Source organism: Dama dama, chromosome 23, assembly GCF_033118175.1.
Source record: "Dama dama isolate Ldn47 chromosome 23, ASM3311817v1, whole genome shotgun sequence".
NCBI lineage: Eukaryota > Metazoa > Chordata > Mammalia > Artiodactyla > Cervidae > Dama > Dama dama.
In genome coordinates, this window is record NC_083703.1 from 58,206,431 (window position 1) to 58,230,182 (window position 23,752).

General features: G+C 42.1%; 1 protein-coding gene across 1 annotated transcript in view; it reads right to left on the reverse strand.

The window, feature by feature from the left end:
• Positions 1-23,752, reverse strand: part of RAB22A (RAB22A, member RAS oncogene family) — a 49,181-nt gene that overhangs the window by 17,833 nt on the left and 7,596 nt on the right. Inside the window, exon 3 of the mRNA XM_061126934.1 lies at positions 2,352-2,433. Within this exon, the coding sequence (XP_060982917.1) occupies positions 2,352-2,433 (82 nt within the window). The remainder of the gene's footprint in view (positions 1-2,351; positions 2,434-23,752) is intronic.

Genomic DNA, 23,752 nt, shown 5'->3' on the forward strand with positions numbered 1-23,752 from the left:
GGCCCCCTGGGTCCTGTGAGGAGAATGGACACAGGGTGACGGGGCTGGGAGGAGGGAAGGCAGGGAGACCAGTGACCAGGAGACAGGAACTCTTGGGTGACAGTGAGAAGTGGCAGATCGCTGACAGTGGACACAGGGAGGAGTGAGTAGACTTAGAAGCTGGAGCTGTCAGGACAGCTAACGGGGAGGGAGCACCTCCAGACTCACGCCTAAACGAGGCGGGCCTTTGGCAAACTGAGGAAAGCAGGGGTGGTGGGGAAAGCCCCCTCAAGGCAACATGGGATGACAGTTTTGAAGGCTGAACATGCGTTCTCCAGGCTAACGCCGGGAGGGAGGGTGTTCCAAGCAGAGGGAAGGACGGGACGTGGGTGTGAAGGTAGGCGCTGGCCTGGTGATGGCAGATCTGAAAGGTTTGTTTGGTCTTGGAGGATGAACTGTTGGGAGGAGGTGACAATGGAGAGTCTGGCAGAGGCTGGCACCATCCAGACCCAAAAGGCTGTGTCTGGGACAAACAGGCAGGAAAGGCTCACAGAGGCGCCCTGGAGGATTTTCACAGCATTTCAAACAGTCTATGATTCGCTGTTGATGTTGAGTTCTTCTTAAACCCTATGATCTGGCAATGACCAGCTGCAGCGGGGGTGCACAGCCAGCGTCCCTCTCCTGACAGTCTCCACGGCGCGAGGCTCTGCTGGGCAGGCCTCCTGGGCCCGGCCGCCTCATCTGTATTCCCAGCGTGAGCCCTTCGCTGGCTCAGTGATCGAGCTCCAGGTAGGGGTGAGGGACATTTGCATCTCAGAGCAATGACTCCTGGTGCAGAATCAATTAGAGGTGGGGAAACAAGAGGCAGGCAGACCAGCTAATTACAAAACTTAACAGAATCCTGCTATCATGGCAACAGCAAGAGAGAGGCATAAACCCTCGTGTTATTCTTTTTTTACGTTCCGAAAAAAAAAAAGAGATGTTATACATCATTGTGTCTATGAGGACAGGCTCTGATTCAAGGCATAATGGAATCTACATTATAGAAGGATGCTTTATGATTAGGGCTTTGCTGTCTCATCAAATATATCAGAGGGGTAACTGAGATGTGGAATTCACTGAAAGGGTACATATATTACTGGTATGAAGAGCCATGAGTTTGTGGCTAACAGGCTGGATGCCAGGGCTATGTCTGTGGACATACTCAGGGAGGCTCCATGGGAGGTGGCCCTTCTGAAAGATGGGTGAGTGATGCTTGGCCAAGACCCACCCACCTCAGCACACATGGCCCAGACAACACAGGAGCAGTGGGGACCAGAGACCAAGCAGATACATCTCGGATGAAGAACTGGACACAGGGTGTGACATCCAATGGTTTTAAAAAAAAAACACAAAGCAGAAGAAACCAAACAGAGCGAACTTGAGACGTGAAATCCGTACAAATGTGTGATGTCTACATCCAGGACAACAGAACAGCTTGTCGTGTTTTCCTCCATTTGTCTGTGATGATGCTTGTCAGGCTTTACAGCATTCGAAGCATCTATGCTGTCTCAGATAAGACTGTGAGGACAGACTATTTCTCCTGATTACTTCCGCTATACTTTTAAGGGCTTTAAGATAGCACAGCGCATCCATCACATGCTCTGTTTTGATAACACTCTTTGAAAACAAAATTAAACAGGAGCTGAATAATGGGGCAGCTGCAGACACACCTCAACGGGGAACTCAACACAGAGAAGGATGGGGCGGCAGCAGCAGCCGGACCCTCCCCCACCTTCTGATCCTGTCCCATTTGGGTGGGCTTTGCCAAATCCTCTTCTGCACTGCGGTACCATGGCCCTGGCCCCACTTCTGGCCCAGACCCTTCCGAGGCAGACAGCCATCCTGGACAACTTTATCATTAGGCATTTATTAAGCACTATCGCATGGCACTGTGTTAGCTCATCCATTTCACTTAAAGTCTCAAAATTTATATGCTGTTAAAGTTCCCTCTTTAGCTCTTAAAAGGCGGCTATAATGAGATGTGCTTCACTCTCCCTTCCTACCACTAATTCTTTCATTATCTCTGCTCGAGGATGGAGCCCCCAAATCACACACCATGCTCTGAGTGGGGTTTCATCAGGCTTGTTAGTCAGCATTTACTTGAAGACACTAAAATGTGTAAGAACGCCCTCAGTGCCCATAAGCACGTTCTCCATCAGTGGACTTCGCGGTTCCAATTGAGAAGGAAAGGGCTGGCCGTGCAAATGGGAAGATGTGTGTCTGGCGCAGAGAAGGGAAGCGAGTGATGTGAAATGATGGGACCCAGCAGTTGCACTGGTGCTTTCATCTTGGCCTCAGAAAAATACATAGTAATGTAAAGAGTGACTTACTCGTTCTTGTCCAGCTGTGTCCCAGATGAGGAATTTATGTAGTTCATTTTGGTACTGGACAGTCTTGGTCATAAAAGATGCCCTACAAAAAGAGACCTAAACGATCAGAACACAGTTATTTAAAGCACGTCACCAGCCCCAGTTGGAAACATCGCTTAGACTCCACAGTTCTCACACTCCTGCTCCACACTACATTCTGACTGTGCTCCTCTTTGGAGTACTGATGAGACACACTCAGATGCTGGCAGCATGCTCTAAGACGAAAGAGTTCTTTGGCTTGTGGCTGCCCAAACTTCACATCAAAAGAACCATGAGATAATTTGATAATCCAGACATCAGCCTCCCTTGTAATATATTCAAGCTGTTCTTTAGAAAGATGGCACCATGGGAAAACTATTGTGAAAACCTGTGTGTCTAGGAAATGAGTGCACTAGTAATGAGCAGTAGGTCATTTGGCTTTATCCTCAGCCCATTCCTAAACCAAAGGATCATGTGAAGAGCTAGTGTTAGACTAGGGTTAATAAAACTAAAATGCCAACAAGCAGCAGGAAGACTCCCAATCACCACCTCTGTGTTTCAGTAACAGATTGGCCCCCCGACTGGTTGTCCTGCTGGGTCACGTAGAGCCTCAGGGCCACCCTGGTCCTGGGTGGAGAAAGAATGCTCCTGTGCAGGTCTTCCTGCCATCTGCAAGGGGCTATTCCATGCAGGGGCCTCTGAAGGCAGGGGTCGGGGCTTGTGCTTTTGGGAGAACCTGTGAGGAGCTGTGGAACACGTGCCTAGACCCTCTGGAGGCTCCCGGCTAAAGATTCTGGAGGCCTCTCACAGGCCAGCACTAGCTCCAAAGCTACCTTCTACTCTCCCAACCCACAGGAAAGCTCCCTGCTGGGAAGTCCTTCGTCTCTCAGCCTCCTCCAGGCATCCCAGTCTGGCTGAAGAACCCAGAGATGATTATGTCTACTTTCCCACTGAATAAACCTTCTGGGGCCGAGGGTCAAGCTGTGCTCTTGGAATCACACCCTCATCATCCTAATCAGGACAATGAACTCAATGGCTAGACATTTTCACATATTCTGAATCTGAAATATCTTTGAAAAGATTCAAGTAGCAGTTACATAATTTCCAACAAAGTGCAAGCTGAAATCGATAGAATGACTTTCTGAAGCATTACTAAGCTTAGGTAAGTATCAGAATCCTTAGTTTTAAAAACTTTTTACACTTGCCACAGTTAAATCAGGATGTGCACCAGGACTTCTCACTTTAGGGAAGATCTGAGCCTTCAAAAAGCCTTAGTTATTGTGAAGATGAAATGATAAGATATAGTGAAAGTGCTCTGCAAATTATAAAGTACTGTCTGTAAACAAGGTATTATTATTGTTATGATTATTATTTAAAGGCAGCGCCAGGAAATGTCTTAGTTCAGACTTTGCTGTATTAGTCCTAAGAGCTTGCAGCTCAGTACTCATTGATCACGGCTGTGCTGTCAGAGGCACACAGACACCGGGCCTATGATAGAGCCAGAGCCACCCCACACGCCCTGGCTGGCTGCTCACAGGACAGAGGAGAGACATGCTGCAAGCAGACAAAAGCCGGAAAGTCACACACAACGGTAAAATGAGATGTTCCGCTACTGGATCAGAACTGACGGAGGTCCAAACTACCTGCCAACCATCTCCCGTTTACTCAGAGTATAGATTCACGACTCAAACAGGGGATGACAGACAAAAAGGCAGCTGCTATGTAATGTAAGGATCTTGAGGGATTGAACCCAACTTCCGGTCTGCAACCTTAGACCATCCATCCCCTTCTGTCCCGTGGATGCTGCCAACACAACTCCTTCCCAGCGGCACTACAGTCTCCTCGTGCCTCCACATCTGTTGGCGTCTTGTCCTTGTACTGCCTGTGTCACTGGCCAAGCCGCCAGCTCTTTAGGGGTCTTATCTGTCCTGTCTCAACCACGCAGGACAGCCTCTCCCCCTGCTTATTCTGCACACAGGCGGAGTGGCTATCTCCCTGGAGCAAAGTCCCCAAGCCATGATGACCAGTGTGGGGGTGATCCTATGTCAGCTGGGCCCACCCCAGGCCTCTCATTCCACCCAGCAACAATCCCACACTGTGACTGACCATGAGCCCAGCACAACCCGCCTAGGCCACTGCAGACATCAAGCCGGTCTCCTTCCCCTAGACTTGAATCCTTCCAATTGTTCCTGCTTCTGACTTCACGCTGACAGTTCCTTTTCTGTGAATGCTTTCCCTGCTGGCCAAATGCTCCTCAGGCTTTAGGTCTTAGCTCAGCTGCCGAGAGTCACAGAAATGTGTGTGGTCCACCCAAGACAGTTGGCTTCGCATCTCAACTTCAACTTCACCCTGCAACACACCATCCCGTTTTGTCCTTAGGGTGTCTGCCACAAGGCCTGTACAATGTCTGCCTGGTTTATTTGTCTATTTTTAAATTTACCTGTTCAATGCCAGGAATTATGGACCTTGTGGTTCATGTTTTCCTCTGTAACAGGGGCATCTTCCTCACCTCCCCACTGGCTACCCCAGAATTCTGACAAAACATCCACCACGTTGCTATAAGCCACTTGGCCTTCCATGATGTCCACAGTTCCAGGGAGTCTCAGCCAAGTGCTCCTCGGAGCACACAGTGAGAATTGCTTTTGAAGTGCAGAGAGAGCTGAGGTTAGAGGTGACTCGGGAGGCTTTTGAGCCAGGAGTGTGGCCTCGAGGGGGTGGGGATGGGGTGTCACCAGCAGGGCTGACCATGCCCAGGGACGTCCTCATGACTTGCTCCTACTCAGCCGTTAGGCCAGCTGCCAGGCATCAGCTGGGCGTCTTGTCAGAGGTGGGTTCCCAGAACCCTGCTAAGGAAGCAGCCATGATGCTGGACGGGGGTTTGGAGGGGTGTCTCCCCACTGCCAGGGCCCAGCACAGGTGGTGGTGATGGGACGACCACACCCCTCCTCCCCATGCCCCTGAAGCCTCTCACTGCAACAGGCATCTCTGTGGATTTCTGAGAACCAGAGGTCTTGGCTTGTCACACCAATAAGGACCACTTCCTCCCCGTTGGCACTTGGATTTGGCTGGACTGATCTAGAGTGATGACACTGGGGCTCGGGGTGGACATGGGACAAGGTTAGGCAGGCCTCCCGCACGGCCCCCAGCTTCAGGGTTTCATCCATGGGGGACACGCTTTCCTGACTCTGACTGACCGCAGCCCTGCTCTGCCGTCGGGACACTTCATCCCTGTCCCCACACTGAAGGCAGCGAAGATGGGCTTAATTCCACTCCATCCTCACAGCAGTCTGTCTCCAATTCCGAGTTCTCAATCAGAACGTGGTGTCGGCCTTCCACAGAAACTCTGGTCTGCAGCTCTTGTTACTTCCATCCACTCTGAGAGAACTGTCTGGCTCTCCATTTTATATTTAATCTACACTTGAACTTCAGTCCCTGAGGTAAACTCATAAATTGGACCCTCATCTTCAAGCGGGACCACTTCTCCCTCCCAGCGTCACTCCATCCCAGGATCACTCCTTTAATGTTCAAGTTAAATGACACGGATGGTAGGATAAGTTCATATCTGGCTTTTTGAAAAACAGGCAATGGCTTCCTGCCATCCAAATGACACATTTTTATTTTCCAGCCTGCCATTTACCTGTCTGATACCCTTATTTTTCACTACTAAACCATCTCTCTTCACTCTGCCTAGGCAGATCTTATTACCTCTTTAATCTAAAATCCCTACTAGCATTATTTCCTAAAGCTAGACTGCCTTTCATAAACTTCTCCATTTTTCAAGACATTCCAAGTCGTCACAATCTTTGGTAGGAGCAGGAGTTCCCAGTGGAAGTACCTGCTACAAGGGGTTTTAAAAACACCTTCCCTTTACCTGCAGTGGACTCGCTGGGCTCCTTCAAAACACAGGTGTGCCCTGCCTCACAGTCCAGTACCTCCGAGCCCTTTTCTTGGAATGACACGCAGATGCTGTCATCCTCATAATGGTGCAAGTGAAAGGTGCTCAGACGTGTGCCACTCTTCGCGACTCTATGGACTCTACAGTCCATGGAATTCTCCAGGCCAGAGTACTGGAGTGGGTAGCCTTTCCCTTCTCTAGGGGATCTTTCTAACCCAGGGATTGAACCCAGGTCTCCTGCATTACAGGTGGATTCTTTACCAGCTAAGCCACCAGGGAAGCCCCCTCATAATGGTATGTGGTGCCTTTTAATGAATGTCCATAACCTCAGCTCTGTATGCAGGTTCCAGAGTCTCATGTACCTTTAAACTCTACCATTTCTCAGACTCATGAGATCTAAGAGCTGATGTGCCATTTCGTACCACCCAGAAGTTTAAGCGGGGGTGTCTGCCCAGCAACAAGACCTGAGAGAGGGTGGGGACACATTCTACATAGAGAAATGGCAAGAACAGAATCAGAGAATGGTGAAAATGTGCAAGAAGAATGCCAGTGGTTCTGTAGAGCGAGCCTGGTGAGGCAGGGCTGGGGTGGTAATCACATGAAAGGCTCGGGTAGGGCGGGGGCAGATGGGCGGTAAAGGTCTACAAGACGCTGCACCTTCACCCTGATGAGCCTCGGCTCTGTGAGGCCCTGTTTCCTGTTCATCAGGATCTCCCAAAGGCCAGGGGGTCACCATCACCATTTCTGCCATATTCGTGCTCCAGTGGTATTACTTACTGCTGAATGGTGTAAAAAAAAAATCATTCTTCTATTTTTTTTTAACTTAAACTTGTCTGAGCAATAATACTGGTAAAATTAAAATCCCACAGGATTCAGGGACTAGTTTTGTATTTTCTAACACACAATGAAATATTTAACAGTATAAATTTAAAACTTCCACCTGTGTACTGTGTGGAGTCATCTGAAGGGTGACGCTCTGGGAGAGACAGCTGAGAGTGTGAGGAGCTCCAAGGGGAGGAAGGGAGGTGTCATCAGACCTGTTTGAAAGCTGAATTCTGGAAGCACACGACAGGCCTCTGGTCCTCCTGCCAGATACCAAGCCCTTAATAACCCATAGGTGAGTGAGATGGATGTCTATTTTTAAGGAACTTACGGGGCAGAAGTGGAGATGGAATTCTAGGCAAAACCCGGGGAATACTGAGCATCGCTGAGCGCTCGAACAAGATGGAGGGAAATGGAGGTGAGCTCCGAGGCCGTGAGAGGGTCCTGCAGAAAGATGGGGTGGGCTTGATGGGTGTGAAGGGACACCATGAGGCTGACACCCTAAAGCCAAAAGGTGTGGGTTGCTGAGAGGGACAGTTCTAAGAAGTCTGAGGCAGGATTCTGTTGGCTCAGGCAATGGTGTGTGTGATGAGCTATTCAGGAACTTTCAAACTGTACCTCTGCTCCTTGATTTTCAGAACAAGTAACATGCTCACGGGCTTCATGACCCACAGTGCAGAGCGGGTGCACTGGACTGAACTGCCTCCCTCACACCCCTCTGTCCAGCCACTTAACTCCTCGCCCTGGAAACTATCTCATCTGCTTCTCAGGTCGCCTTTCCGATACGCCCATGGTTTACACAGTGTATGTGTATGCAGTTTCCCCTGCAAGCTTCTTTATTAACACAGATGGTAGAACATAAAACATACTTTTGATTCTTTCACCCTGTGCTACAACCTAGGAGGTCATCCAATGTAAGTACAGGAAGTTTTCTCAAGCTGGCCTTTCCCCCTGTATCACAGTCTATCAAGTGATTATACTATAAATTATATAATCAGACCCCTGCTAATCAACAGTGCTGCAATTACTAACCTTGGACAGTTACTGCCCTTGTTGTCTGAAACATACGTGAGTAAGTTTATCTGAAGGATAAAGTCCTAGAAGTAGAATTTCTGGGCAAGGATATGAGACAATAGCATTCTCACTAAGCGTACAGGCTTTTTAGACAGACTACCCGCTCTGCTTATTAGTTTTGCCACCAACTGGGCAAGTCAATTAACCTCTCTTTGCCTCGGTTCTCTCATTTGAAACCTAGGAATAACTTCAGTACTTATAACACAGGAATTTAAAACGCTTTAAATTTTACCCAAGTAATATTAATGAACAATAACATGCTGTATAGGGTTTGATGTTTCATATTCTCATGTAACTACTCGTGTAACTACTGTCTAAAGATACAGACCATTTCCCTAAGCCCAGAAAGTTTTCTTATGCCCATTTCTAGCTAAGTCTTGTACCTACCTCAGGCAAAACATTTTTGACCTCTACTTCACAGATGAGTTTCGACTGGCCTTCGGTTTCCTATAAATGGACCACCAGGGAAGTCCTCTCCTGACCTGACTTTAAATATTAAATTTTATTAGATGAGCTTAACAGCCGGCTAACTGGATGCAGTGGAGAAAGGATCAGTAAATGTGATCACAATTTTGAGGAGTTATCTTGGCTTTCCAGTTCCCTGCCGGGATCCCTGTGCCCTGGCTACAGTCACCCAATGTCCAGCGAGATGGGGACTCCCTCAGAAAGGTTTCTCTGGGCTTGCCTGTGGCCTCAAGTCTCCACAGATGAGAGCCCATGGGCCTACCTCCAGCAGCTCCCCCAAGTCCTGTCTCTGAAGAGATGGACAGCAGCCAGGGGTCACTTCTCTCTTATGAGTGGCTCATCACTGTCCGAAGTTGCGTTCATTTAGGTTTCTTTGTGAGCTCAGATGTCTAGTGGGCTTTTAAAAATTAATTTTGATTGCTTATTTTTTGGATGACAATCTTCTGACTTCTTATATCTGAACTGTGAGCATACAGGGCTGTTTTAAGGGTTAAGTGACCACATTTGAAGAATGGAATATGATGAACATTATCATACTACTTGCAGTGTGGCGTGCTTGTACCAATTTCCACTCAGTGATGGCCTCACTGACAAGGCAGGATGAGGCCTCTGGGATGAGAGAGTGGGGAGAGGCGGTCAGAGGTGGACCTGTGGTGTCCAGGGTGCGTCTGCAGGGACACAGCAGGCATACAGAGTCACTGGAGAAAGGGCATCTTCTCAAGGCTGTGAGTGTGAATGAGGTCACTGGGAAGACCCAGGACCATGGCAGAAACCCTCCTGCTTCCACATATTAGGAGTGGATGCCAAGGACAAGAAACAGAAAAAAGAGGACCATCCCATGAGGTAGGAAGGAGGAGAATCAGAACTGTATGCCAGGTAACAAGAGGCTCTGCAGGGAAAAAAGAACGCCAGATACTTCTAGAGAGGTCAAATACAACAAAATGGCCATTCATGAGTTGATATTAGCCATTCATGAGTTGAGGAAAACAAGCGAATGGGAAGACTAGAAGAGGTCTTTTCAAGAAAATTAGAGAAAGGGAACATTTCATGGAAAGATGGGCTCGATAAAGGACAGAAATGGTAGGGACCTAACAGAAGCAGAAGATGCTAAGAAGCAGTGGCAAGAAAACACAGAAAAACTGTACAAAAAAGATCCTCACGACCCAGATAAACATAATGGTGTGATCACTCACCTAGAGCCACACATCCTGGAATGTGAAGTCAAGTGGGCCTTAGGAAGGTAGTGGAGGTGATGGAATTCCAATTAAGCTATTTCAAATCCTGAAAGATGATGCTGTGAAAGTGTTGCACTCAATATGCCAGCAAACTTGTAAAACTCAGCAGTGGCCACAGGACTGGAAAAGGTCAGTTTTCATTCCAATCCCAAAGAAAGGCAATGCCAAAGAATGTTCAAACTACCGTACAACTGCACTCATCTCACACGCTAGTTAAGTAATGCTCAGAATTCTCCAAGCCAGGCTTCAGCAATACATGAACCGCGAACTTCCAGACGTTCAAGCTGGTTTTAGAAAAGGCAGAGGAACCAGAGGTCAAATTGCCAACATCTGCTGGATCATCGAAAAGCAAGAGAGTTCCAGAAAAACATCTATTTCTGCTTTAATTGATTATGCCAAAGCCTTTGAGTGTGTGGGCCACAATAAATTGCGGAAAATTCTGAAAGAGATGGGAACACCAGACCACCTGACCTGCCTCTTGAGAAACCTGTATGCAGGGTCAGGAAGCAACAGTTAGAACTGGCCATGGAATAACAGATGGTTCCAAATAGGAAAAGGAGTATGTCAAGGCTGTATATTGTCACCCTGCTTGTTTAACTTATATGCAGAGTACATTATGAGAAACACTGGGCTGGATGAAGCACAGGCTGGAATCAAGATTGCTGGGAGAAATATCAAAAACCTCAGGTATGCAGATAACACCACCCTTAAGGCAGAAAGTGTAGAAGAACTAAAGAGCCTCTTGATAAAAGTGAAAGAGCAAAAAGTTGGCTTAAAGCTCAATATTCAGAAAACTAAGATCATGGCATCTGGTCCCATCACTTCATGGCAAATAGATGGGGAAACAGTGGAAACAGTGGCTGACTTTATTTTTCTAGGCTCCAAATTCACTGCAGATGGTGACTGCAGCCATGAAATTAAAAGACGCTTACTCCTTGGAAGGAAAGTTATGACCAACCTAGACAGCATATTAAAAACCAGGGACATTACTTTGTCAACAAAGGTTTCCGTCTAGCCAAGGCTATGGTTTTTCCAGTGGTGATGTATGGACGTGAGAGTTGGACTATAAAGAAAGCTGAGCGCCAAAGAATTGATGCTTTTCAACTGTCGTGTCAGAGAAGACTCTTGAGAGTCCCTTGGACTGCAAGGAGATCCAACCAGTTCATCCTAAAGGACATCAGTCCTGAATATTCATTGGAAGGACTGATGTTGAAGCTGAAACTCCAATACTTTGGCCACCTGATGAGAAGAGCTGACTCACTGGAAAAGACCCTGATGCTGGGAAAGATTGAGGGCAGGAGGAGAAGGGGACAACAGAGGATAACGTGGTTGGATGGCATCACCGACTCAATGGACACGGGTTTGGGTGGACTCCGGGAGTTGGTGATGGACAGGGAGGCCTGGCATGCTGTAGTTCATGGGGTCACAGAGAGTCCAACACAACTGAGTGACTGAACTGAACTGAGTTGATGTTAAACTGAAACAGTGGTTTCAGTGAAATAACAGGGCAGAAGATGATAAGAGGAGGATCTGAAATGAATCAGATTGATAAAGAGAAATGATGGCTGTATTCAACTGTAAAAATATTATAATTAAAGAAAAATTCTTTTTACTGAGCAAATAACTAAGGGCTAGGCACTGAGGATACATCAGTGGTTATTTTGGATAAGGCTCCCCTTCTCATAGAACTATGGAGTGGTGGGGTCAGACAACAAGTAAGTAAATAAATAGAAAAATGACTATGGTTTTCAATATTTACTATGAAGATAACAAAACATTGTATGATAACAGCGATTAGTATGGTAATTTCAGCAAAACAAACAAAAGGTACACTAAAAAAATCAATATTCTAGAACTTTAGAAAAATAATAACTGAGATGAAGAACTTCACAGATAGGTTTAAAATGAGATTAGAATTAGTTGAAAAAGTGATTAATAAACTGGATGAAGGGCTAGAAGAAAATACCTACTCCAAGGCATGGAGGAAAAAAAAAAGGAAAATATAGAAGAGGGGAAGAGGCACACACACAAACTCTAACCTATATGTAAGAGCAGTCTGAGAATGTGAGGAGAGAAAATGGAACAATACTGAAGAGATAATGGTTGGGAATTTTCCAACTTAAAGGCATTAAATCACAGGTTCAAGATGAATATAACAAAAATCTCACCTAGGCATATCAAAGACAGACTGCTGGAACTTAAAGACGAAAAGGCAATCTCAAAGGCTCCCAGAAGAAGAAAATGACACGTTAATATTGAGACAGCAACAAGACTGACACCTGACTTCAATCAAAACAGATGAAGTCATACGAAAATGGGATACATTATATTCAAAGGCCTGAGAGGCAATAACTGAAAACTGAGAATTCTGTATCTAAATGAAAACAGGCCTCAAAAAATGATTGTAATCTGCCAAAATAGCTAAAATTAAAAACAACTGATGAAAATGTGAAGCAAACAGACTTTTCATGTAGTGCCGGCAGGAACAGAGAAGAGTATGTAAGCACTTTGGAAAGCAGCAAGCAGCAAGTTCTTATAAACATGCCTTAAAACCTACTGTGGCGCCAGCACTCAAGACAGCCCTAAGGGTACTCGTGGTATGGATGTCCTTGTGTAGTCCCCGCCCACAGTGAGTGAAGCTGTCATGTGTAACCAGGAGGACATCACGGAAACGAAGGCAAGGTCACACAAGACACTGTGCCTTTCATCTTGGGCTCCAGGGTTGGAAGGCCACTCAAGCAGCCCTACAGAGGGGTCAGTATGGCAAGAGTCAGAATAGCCAGCTAAGCTGCTCCTGAATTTCTAACCTTCAAAATCTTTGAGACAATACATATTTGTTGTTGTCTTAAGCTGCTAAGCTTAGGGTAATCTGTTATACAGTGATAAGAAATATGCTCAAAAGTATATGCTTTTCAGATATATGCTCAAAAGTAATGTGTACAATGCAAAGAAATAGAGGAAAACAACAGAATGGGAAAGACTAGAGATCTCTTCAAGAAAATCAGAGATACCAAGGGAACATTTCATGCAAAGAAGGGCACAATAAAGGACAGAAATGGTATGGACCTAACAGAAGCAGAAAATATTAAGAAGAGGTGGCAAGAATACACAGAAGAACTACACAAAAAAGATCTTCACGACCCAGATAATCACAATGGTGTGATCACTCACCTAGAGCCAGACATCCTGGAATGTGAAGTCAAGTGGGCCTTAGGAAGCATCACCGCAAACAAAGCTAGTGGAGGTGATGGAATTCCAATTGAGCTATTTAAAATCCTGAAAGATGATGCTGTGAAAGTGCTGCACTCAATATGCCAGCAAATTTGGAAAACTCAGCAGTGGACTCAGGACTGGAAAAGGTCAGTTTTCATTCCAATCCCCAAAAAAGGCAATGCCAAAGAATGTTCAAACTACCTCACAATTGCACTCATATCATATGTAAGCAAAGTAATGCTCAAAATTCTCCAAGCCAGGCATCAACAATACATGAACTGTGAACTTCCAGATGTTCAAGTTGGATTTAGAAAAGGCAGAGGAACCAGAGATCAAATTGCCAGTATCCACTGGATTATTGAAAAAGCAAGAGAGTTCCAGAAAAACAGATACTTCTGCTTTATTCACTATGCCAAAGCCTTTGACTGTATGGATCACAACAAACACTGGAAAATTCTTCAAGAGATGGAATACCAGACCACCTGACCTGTCTCTTGAGAAACCTGTATGCAGGTCAGGAAGCAACAGTTAGAACTGGACATGGAACAAAAGACTGGTTCCAAGTAGGAAAAGGAGTACGTCAAGGCTGTATATTGTCACTCTGCTTATTTAACTTATATGCAGAGTACATCATGAGAAACGCTGGGCTGGATGAAGCACAGGCTGGAATCAAGATTGCCGGGAGAAATATCAAAAACCTCAGATATGCAGATTACACCATCCTTATGGCAGAAAGTGAAAAAGAACTAAAGAATCTCTTGAAGAAAGTGCAAGAGGAGAGTGAAAAAGTTGGCTTAAAGCTCAACATTCAGAAAACTAAGACCACGGCATCTGGTCCCATCACTTCATGGCAAATAGATGGAAACAGTGGAAATAGTGATAGACTTTATTTTGGGGGGGCTCCAAAATCACTGCAGATGGTGATTGCAGCCATGAAATTAAAAAACGCTTGCTCCTTCAAAGAAAAGTTATGACCAACCTAGACAGCATTTTAAAAAGCAGAGACATTACTTTGCCAACAAAGGTCCGTCTAGTCAAGGCTATCGTTTTTCCAGCAGTCATGTATGGATGTGAGAGTCGGACTGTGAAGAAAGCTGAGTGCCGAAGAATTGATGTTTTTGAACTGTGGTGTTGGAGAAGACTCTTGAGAGTCCCTTGGACTGCAAGGAGATCCAACCAGTCCATCCTAAAGGAAATCAGTCCTGAATATTCATTGGAAGGACTGATGCTGAAGCTGAAACTCCAATACTTTGGCCACCTGATGGGAAGAACTGACTCATTTGAAAATCAGACCCTGATGCTGGGAAAGATTGAAGGTGGGAGGAGAAGGGACATGAGTTTGCGTGAACTCCAGGAGTTTACTCCACACACACAAAAATGTATACAATTATTCAAAGCATCTTTATTCATAATAGCTTAAAACTGGACTCCATTTAAATGCCCATCAACAGGAGACTGGATAGACAAATTGTGGTATATTCATACAATACCATTGAGAAATAAAAAGGAACAAACTCCTGATACATGCAAAAACATGGATGAATCTCAAAAACAGTATTGTGAGCAAAAGAAGGCAGCACAAGTGAGTACATATAATAAGATTCCATTTATATAAAGTTTAAAAACATATATTTACTCTACCATGATAGAAGTCAGATGGCGGTTAGGTTGGCGAGACAAGGGTGGATACAGCAGGAAGGGAGCTTTCTGGGGCAACAGAAATGTCCTATAGCTTGGTGGCACTTAAGTACAACATAAAGACTAGCTAAATGATACATTGTATTGTATGTAGATAAAAGTTCAATTTAAAAAAGATGACATACAGACATTTTCAGACAAAAAAGCCCAGCACCAGAAGAGTACAGTAAAGGAGATATGAAATGGTGTTCTTCAGAACGAAGTAAATAACCCCAGATGGAAGGCCAGAAATGCAGGCAGGAATGTAAAGCAACAGGAAAAGTAACATGTGGAAAAAAGGGACAGGAATGGTGACTGTGTAGCAATAATAAAGGTCCTGTGAGGTCTGGAATTACAATACAAGGTAAGAGCATACAACCCAGGAGATAGAGAACTTAGAGTTGAGATTTTTGCGCTGTTGGAAAGTGGTGAAAGTAACTTACATTAGACTGGAATAAGGCCAGCATACATAAGATGACGGCAAGAGTAAAGAGTTAAAGAACAACTAATGAATATATTTAGTTGTTCTTTAACAACTAAATGGCATCACCATTTAACAGCATCACTGACTCAATGGATATGAGTCTGAGCAAACTCTGGGAGACCATGAAGGACAGGGAAGTCTGGTGTGCTGCAGTCCATGTGGCTGCAAAGAGTCAGACACGACTGAGAGACTGAATGAGAAGAAAGAATGTTTAAGTCCCAAGGTAACCAAGGGTTCAGAAACACGGCATTAAAACCAAAACAAAATTCAATCCAAAGAACACAGGACCAGGTGAATAAGAAGCAAAGTGTAAAACTGCTGTATTTAAACATAAGTATACCAGCAATTATTTTAAAAGCAAAATTAATTAAATATTCAAATTAAAAGTCAAAGTTGGGAGCTCTGGAGTCCAGACTCGGTGGTGGTACCAGCATGGGGAGAACCCTCCCCAACTGATCAAGCAGAAAACTGCTGGCTGGACGACATGGTCTGGGGCTACCACTGTGTTGGAGAGGGAGAGAGGGTGCACTGGGAGGAAGATGCTGCAGAGGAAGCCTCAGATGCACACATCAAATCCACTCATCCAGAGTCACTTTAAACCACTCACACATGGCGGGGGGGGGGGGGGGGGGGGGGGGGAAGGGTTGGGCGGGGAGCGGCAGGGTGGAGGGGGGTGGGCTGCAAGGGCAGCAAGACTGGAATACTGTAAAAGCCAAGCAGAGATTTCAGCAGCTGCCAACTGCAGGACAGGAAGAATTGGAAGTTTTGATTCTGCCAAGTTACAGGGGCCCAGTGACCACCCTGAATGAAAACCCAGATAGGCCACATTTCAGAAGTAAAGACTGTGCCCCCAGAATAAGAATGTGCCATGAGGCTAAATACTCCAATGGAACCATCCTAACAGAGTGTAAAACCAAACCTGAACAAGTTCAAGGGGATACTCAGCACTCCTTAGCAAGGGATAATATAAAATCCTCACAACAACATATCTTCTCCAACAGTCAGTATACAACAATAATTAAAGAAAAATTACTACAATTGCAAAGAAATGTGATCCAAGGTCAAGAGAAAAAAAAAGAGTAAACACTAACAGATCATGAGCTGATCCAGATGCTGGCACTAGTAAACATATGCTTTAAAAGCTGCTATAATCAGGATTTAAAGAAAAGGAGTCATATTGAGTGAACAGATAAGCTTATAAAATATAAAAAACCACCAAATAAAGATTCTAGAATTAAAGACAGCATCTGAAGTGAAAAAAATATACAGGTTGTGCTTAAAAGACAGTAGAAGGATCAACTGAACTTAAAGACAGATCAACAGAAATAATGTGATCCTAAGAATAGAGAGAAAAAGATGGAAAAACAAAGTGAAACAAAACCTAGGCCTCAGTCACCGTTTGAATAATACTGAATGGTTTAACACACGAATAACTGGAATCCTACAGGCAGAGCAAGAGAATGGGGTAGACAAAATATTTAAAGAAATGATGGTTGAAAATGTCCCAAGCCATTGTATTTCTAACCCAAGCAACTCAGTCACCCCAGAGGACAACAAGCACCTACCTAGCACACAACAGTAAACTGAAGACAAAAAGACAATGAGATCCTAGATAACATATAAAGACCTGCTATAGAGCACAGAGGACTCTGTTCAACAGTCCCCTATGACTACATGGGAATGGAACCTAAAAGAGCAGATATATGCACATGTACAACTGATTCACTTTGCTGTAAAGCAGAAAATAACACAATACTGTAAATCAACTATACTGCACCAAAAATAAATTAAAAAAATAGAGATCTTAAAGCAGCCAGGTAATAAAAAGATGTGTTACATACAGAGGAACACTGCTAAGGATGATGACAGGCCACTCAGCACAAACCATGGAGGCCATAACACAGCAGAATACCATTTTCAAAATGCTAGAGGGAAAAAAACCTGTACACTACACCTCCAGGACTTATTTATTGTATAACTGAAGGAGGTGCCTCTGACACCTTCACTCACTTCACCCATGTAATATACAGCATGGTGACTACAGCTAATATTACCATACTGTATATTTGAAAGTTGCTGAGTAAATCTTGAATGTTCTCATCCCAAGAAAAAAAATTTCTAACAATGTGTGGTGACTGGATGTTAACTAAAGTTATTATGTAACCACTTCACAATACCTTCCAATATCAAATCATTATGCTGTACAAAACAAAATACAAAAGGGGGGAAACTCCAGAAATCTTTACCTAGCAAAAATATCCTTTAAAAGTGAGGATGCAGTACAGACCTTTTCAGAGCAACAAAAACTGAGGGATCTGTTACCAGTAGCCCTGAGAATACATGAAATGCTGAAATAGTTCTTTAGGCCGAAGGGAAATGACATCAGATGAAAAGTCAAGGAATGAATCAATCATTTCATCAACCAGATGAAAATAGGAAGGAATGAAGGGACATGGAAACAGTCATATGTGTGTCAAATAAAATGAGAAGAGTTCTGCATCTCCTTTTTCCCTCTACCCTGAATAATACTCACTCTCAGAGTCACTGTTAGGTAAGCCAAGCAGGGAGCTACATGTGGCCAAGACTCATGGAGCCGGCATGAGGGCATCAGCAGCTCAATGTTACTCTTTTATACCAAGCAATCAGCTGTCTTTTAATGACATTATGGGGATAACAGTTGGTTGTCTCTTAATGCCTTTATTTACAGTAAAATAGCCATCATTAAAAAACATTGAAACAGCCTCTAATTTAGAGAAAAGTTACAAATACAGAATTTACTTATCCTGAGCCATTTGAGAGTAAGTTGCCTCATTACCTCTGAACATTAGTGGACATTTCCTACAAACAAGATTATCTTTCCTACAAACATAAGCAGAATAAGATAATCAAAACTGTGAAATTAACACCAACACATTACTACCATCTAGTCCTCAGAGCCCATTTGAGTTTTACCAATTGTTCTAATAATACCCTTTGTGGTTCAAAACACACGCTGTATTTAGTTGTCATGACTCCTGGGTCTCCTTCAGTCTGGGTCCGCTTTTCAGTCCTTCCTTGACTTTTTAAACTTTGAGACTTTTGAGGATTATACACCTGTCATTTTGTGAACAGTTTCTCAATCTGAGTTTGTGTAATGTTTACACATGATATGATTATACAGTAATAATGATTAAATTAACGTAAATTAAATTCAATTAATGTGATTCTGGTAGTTATAATAAAGTATGCTCATTTTTTGCTTTTTGATACTCCTTCAAGACTGGAGATTAATTCCGTACCCTGTGAGTTTGGAATGGGCTTAGTAACTTCCTTCCAAGGGGTCATAAAAATAGCTCAGATTCTTCTTTGCTCTCTCCTGGGTCACTTGTCTTGGGGAAAGTTAGCTGTCCTGTTGTGAGGTCACTCATGCAGCCCATTGGAGAGGCCCACATGGTGAAGATTTCAGAAACTGAGGCCTTCCGCCAACAGTCATGTGAGTGTGCCATCTTGGAAGCAGATCTGCAACGCCAGCCAAGCTTTCAAATGACTGCAGCTCCATTTTGACTGGGACATCTTGACTGCAATACCACAAAAGGCCCTGAGTCAGGACCATGCCAGATAAGCCACACTGATTCCTGATCCACAGAAAATGTGGTGTAAAGTTTGTTGTTTCAAGTGGCTAAGTATTGGGATAATCTAAGTATTGGGATAATTAGTTACTTAGCAATCGATAATGAGCACAGTTATCCACCACATTCACAGAAAAATGGTGGTAAGAAACCACTGTATCATCTAAAAAGATGCAGAAAAGTATTAAGACAAAATTCAAGACCCATTCTTGATTAAAAAAAAAAAACTTTCAGCAAACCAGAAAAAGAAAAAAGCGCTCTTATCTTAACAATGAGCACCCTACAGTGGACATCATACTTAAGGGTATAATGTTAAACGCTTTCCCACTAAGACTGGGAAAAGGCAAGGATATTGGTCACTAGTTTTATTCAACATGGTAGGAGGTTCTAGACAATGCAGCATGGTATTGAAAAAATTAAAAGGAAAAGAAGAAGTCAAACCGACTTTATTCTCAGACAACATAATCATGGATGTAAAAAATTGTAAGGACTCTACAAAACAGTTATCAGAAGAAAGTGAATTTAAGAGTATTAAAGTATATGAGGTAAACACATGAAATTCAACGGTATTTCTACAAAAAATTGCAGATAAAAATATTACAATTCCATTTACAATAGTTTAAAAAACATTAATACTTAGCAAGATTTTTCAACAAAAATACTTTTTTAAGACTCCTGCACTGAATACAAAACAATGCAGAGACAAACTAAAGGAGACCTGAGTAAATGGAGAAAGACACCATGTTCACGGATCAGAAGACTCAATATTATAATTTATTAAGATCCCAAGGCTACTCAATGGGGATAGAAAGGCTTTGAGCAGATGATGGTGGGACAACTGGATGATCACATCAGAAAATAGTGACTCTTACCTCTACTTCACAGAATACAGAAAAATTAATCTGAGATGGCTCAAAGAACTAAAAGTAAAGCTAAAACTATGATGAAAACATAGGAGAACATCTTTGAAAACTTAGGGCAAGCAGTGCTTATTTAGAGGACCAAAAAAGCATGAACCCAGGAAGACCAATTGACAACATGGACTTCATTAAAATTAAAACTCCTTATTAGAACACATCATTAAGAAAATGAAAAGGCAAGCCACAGAATGCAAGAAAATATTCGCAATATATATATATCTGACAAGAGTTCTATTTGTAATATGCAAAGAATTTCTACACGTCTGTAAAAAATAAGGCAAAAACTAAGGAAAAATGGGCAAAAGACTTGAGTAGTGACTTCATAGTGAATGACAAAGAAACACATGCAAAGATGCTTATTATTACTAGTCATCAAGGAAATGCAGATTAAAAGCACAATGAGATGCCATTTAGATCCACTAGAAAAACTGAAGTTAAAGACAAGCACTGATGAGGATGTAGGGCCACTGGACTTCTGTACACTGCAGGTGGGAGGGTAAAATGATACAACCAAGTTGGCAACTTCGTACTAAGTTATATAAATGCACCTTTCCTATGAACTAGAAATTCTACTCCTAGGTATTTACCTAAAGGAAATGAAAACCTATGACTACAAAAAGAGCTGTAAAAGAATGATCACAGTACCTATATTCATAATAGCTCCAAAGTGGAAACAACCCGGACGTCCATAACCAGGAGAATGGGTAAACAAACAGTTACCTATTCACATAGGAGAGTATCAGTCATCAATTAAAAAAAAAAAGATTATGATACATACAACATGGCTGACTCTCCAAAACACTGTTTTATGGGGAAGAAATCGGACACCAAAGAGTGCATTCTGTATTATTTCATTTATGTGAAATTCAAGAACAGGCAAATTAACCCACAATGACTGAAGTCAGCACAGTTGCCACTTATGGGGAGTGGAACTCACAGAAACAAACTTCTGAGATGATGGAAATATCTGGATCTTGATTAGGCGTGGTTATATGGAATATATATAACATTATCAAATTCAAATCATAAGCTGCTTACAAGAAACCCACCTTAAGTAAAAAGATACAGAAAGGTTAAAAAACAAAAAGAGACAAAGATGCGCCATGCAATTACTGACCAAAGGAAATAGTGCTGTGTATTAACAGTTACAATTAGACTTCAAGGTAAAGTGCATTGCCAGAGCTAAACAGTACAGCTCAGATGGTAGAAGGTTTGTATTGTAGTAAGATATAGGATTCTAGATTTGTTAAGTACTTAACGCAGCTGCAAAATAGATAAAGTATGCAATCTTTTCAAACACATATGAAACACTTACCAAAATCAACATATGCCAGGCAAATTGCAAATTATATCAGTAATAAAGGATTTAAATATGTTCGCTAATCTCAATACAATTATGCAGTAATCACTAAAAATATTAACTAGAAAATTTCCCTATATTTGGAATTCAACAAACACATCTAAATGATGTTTGGATCAAAGATGAAATCATAATAGAAACTTGAAAATATTCTGAAATGAATGATTGAAATGATATTTTATAAAAACTTGTTTGATCTGGTAAAGCCATGACTAAGGTTTTAAAACAAAGAATGCAACTGAAAATAAGGAGTGGAAATCAATTACATAAATATCCCTGAAAATGAATAACCTTGCAACTATGAACGAAATTGACTTCTGAAACCCTATTACACAAGGACGACTCAAAGCCCACAGGCACTTTACTAATCATTTAAAAGAGTCACAGCAGCAATTTTTTTTTTTAACAAACTCTTCCAAAAAAGAGCTTCTCAATTATTAATAGTTTCATCAGGGAAGCAAAACTTTCATAGCAAACCTGATATGTACATTACAGAAAGAGAAACTGCATGACAATCTTACTCATAAACATATACGGAAGTTCTAAAAAAGAGTAAACTAAAGCAAGTGATGTGCAAAAATAATAATAAATCACAATGTAAGTGGATTTATTCCATGAAAATTTGACAATTTACCACATTAATAGCATAAAAGAATAATTACTCAATCAAGCCAATAAATGAATAAATAAAAATCTTCATCCACACTTCACACTTAAAAAAAAAACAAAAAACTTCAGCATATGATAAAAAAGACACTCTCTAATATGCTAAGGTGTGTGTATAAAAACCCTACGGCAAACATATTTAGTGGCATAATAGCAAAAGCTTTCCTGCTAAGATTAGACTATCCAGTATGATCATTTCTACTCAAAACTGAACTAGAGATCCTACTCAACTCAATAAAAGACACAAAAAGCTTAAGGACTAGAAATAAAGATTTCAAAGCAATACAATTTAGCACAAAAACAGCAGAAAACTACATTGAAACATCAAACCAGTTGGATAAAATCTGACAAAAGATGCACCAGTCCACTAAACAGAAAAGCAGAAAAAATGCTCAGGAAAAATAAAAAAAGCCTAACAAATGGAAGAATACATTTCTATATTCATGTGTTAGAGATGCAATATCATATAGGTGTCATTCTTCTCCAAACCAATCTATAAATTCAATGAAACATCAATCAAAAACACAATGGGAATTAGTGTGTTGGTATGAAAAAAGATAACACTAACGTTCACATGGAAATGTAACAGGCCAAGAATAGCCAAGAAATTATTGAAGAATAACACAGAAGTACTCATGCCACTGGACAGAGAAACTTACTACACAGATAGAGGAATTAAGAAACTGTGACACTGGCACAAGGACCAAAAAAAAGGACTAATAGTTTCTTTCAAAGATCACTGACTAAGGCAAAAAAAAACAAAAACAAAAAACAAACAACTGTACTGTGGATTCTATAAGATGCAAAAGCAAAATATACGACAATAATAACACTATAGATCAGTGAGGAGAAATGAAAGCATACTCCTGTAAGGTTCTTATACTATATGTGAAACTGTCTATTATTTAAAGAAAGACTGATAAAGAAGTATATTGTAAATCAAAGCACAACCACTAAAACAATAGAAGAGGTACAGCTAAAAAGCCACTGGCAGAGATGAAATGGAACCATTAATAAGGGGCAAGTAGAAAAATACAGCAAGATGGTAGATTTAAGCCAAACCATATTGATAGTTATAAAAAATAAAAATGGCCTAAACCAGTACTATACAACAGAGCCTTCTGCAAGAAGAACTTGAATGGTAGCTAGTGTGACCAAGGAACTCACTTTAAAATTTTAACTTAAGTTCAGATAGCCACATGCAGCTACCTACAACTATATTAGACAGCTGGTGCAACTACTCCAATTAAAACACAAGACCCATAATGCCGTCTGTCTGCAAAAACTCACTTTAGATATAAAGATAGAAATAGGTTAAATGTAAATGGACGGGGAAAGATATGCAAACACTAATCAACACAGAGCTGAAGAGCATGTATTCATATAAGACTGAGAAGAATTCACAATTAGGACTGTTACCAGGGAAAAAGAGGGACATTTCATGATAGCAAAGGAGTCACGCTATCAAGAATAAAAACAATAAAATGCATTAATAGATATGCTCAATAGTAAGAGCTTCAAAACATATCAACCAAAATTAATTAAACTAAAAACAGAACTAGACAAATCTTCAATTAGGGTTGGATTTCAAACACTCCTTTCACTGCAAATGAGGGGGAAAAAATCAGTTAAGTATACAGAGGAAAGGAACAGTGCTATTAGTCAAGCTGATTGTTTACCATTTACAGAACACACAATAGCAGCAGAACATATTCTTTTCTGCTAAACATGGAACATTCATGAAGACCACATACTAGGCCATAAAATAAGCATTAAATGTAAAAAGGTCTGAAATAATTTAATGAGTTATGTCCTCTGATCCAATGGATTTAAACCACAAATCATACTAGTTGAAAATTTATGGAAAATCCCCAAATAATTGGAAGTTAGAAAACATACTTCCAAACAACTAATAAGTCACAAGGGAAAGAAATACTTTGAACTAAATGAAAATAAAAATACAA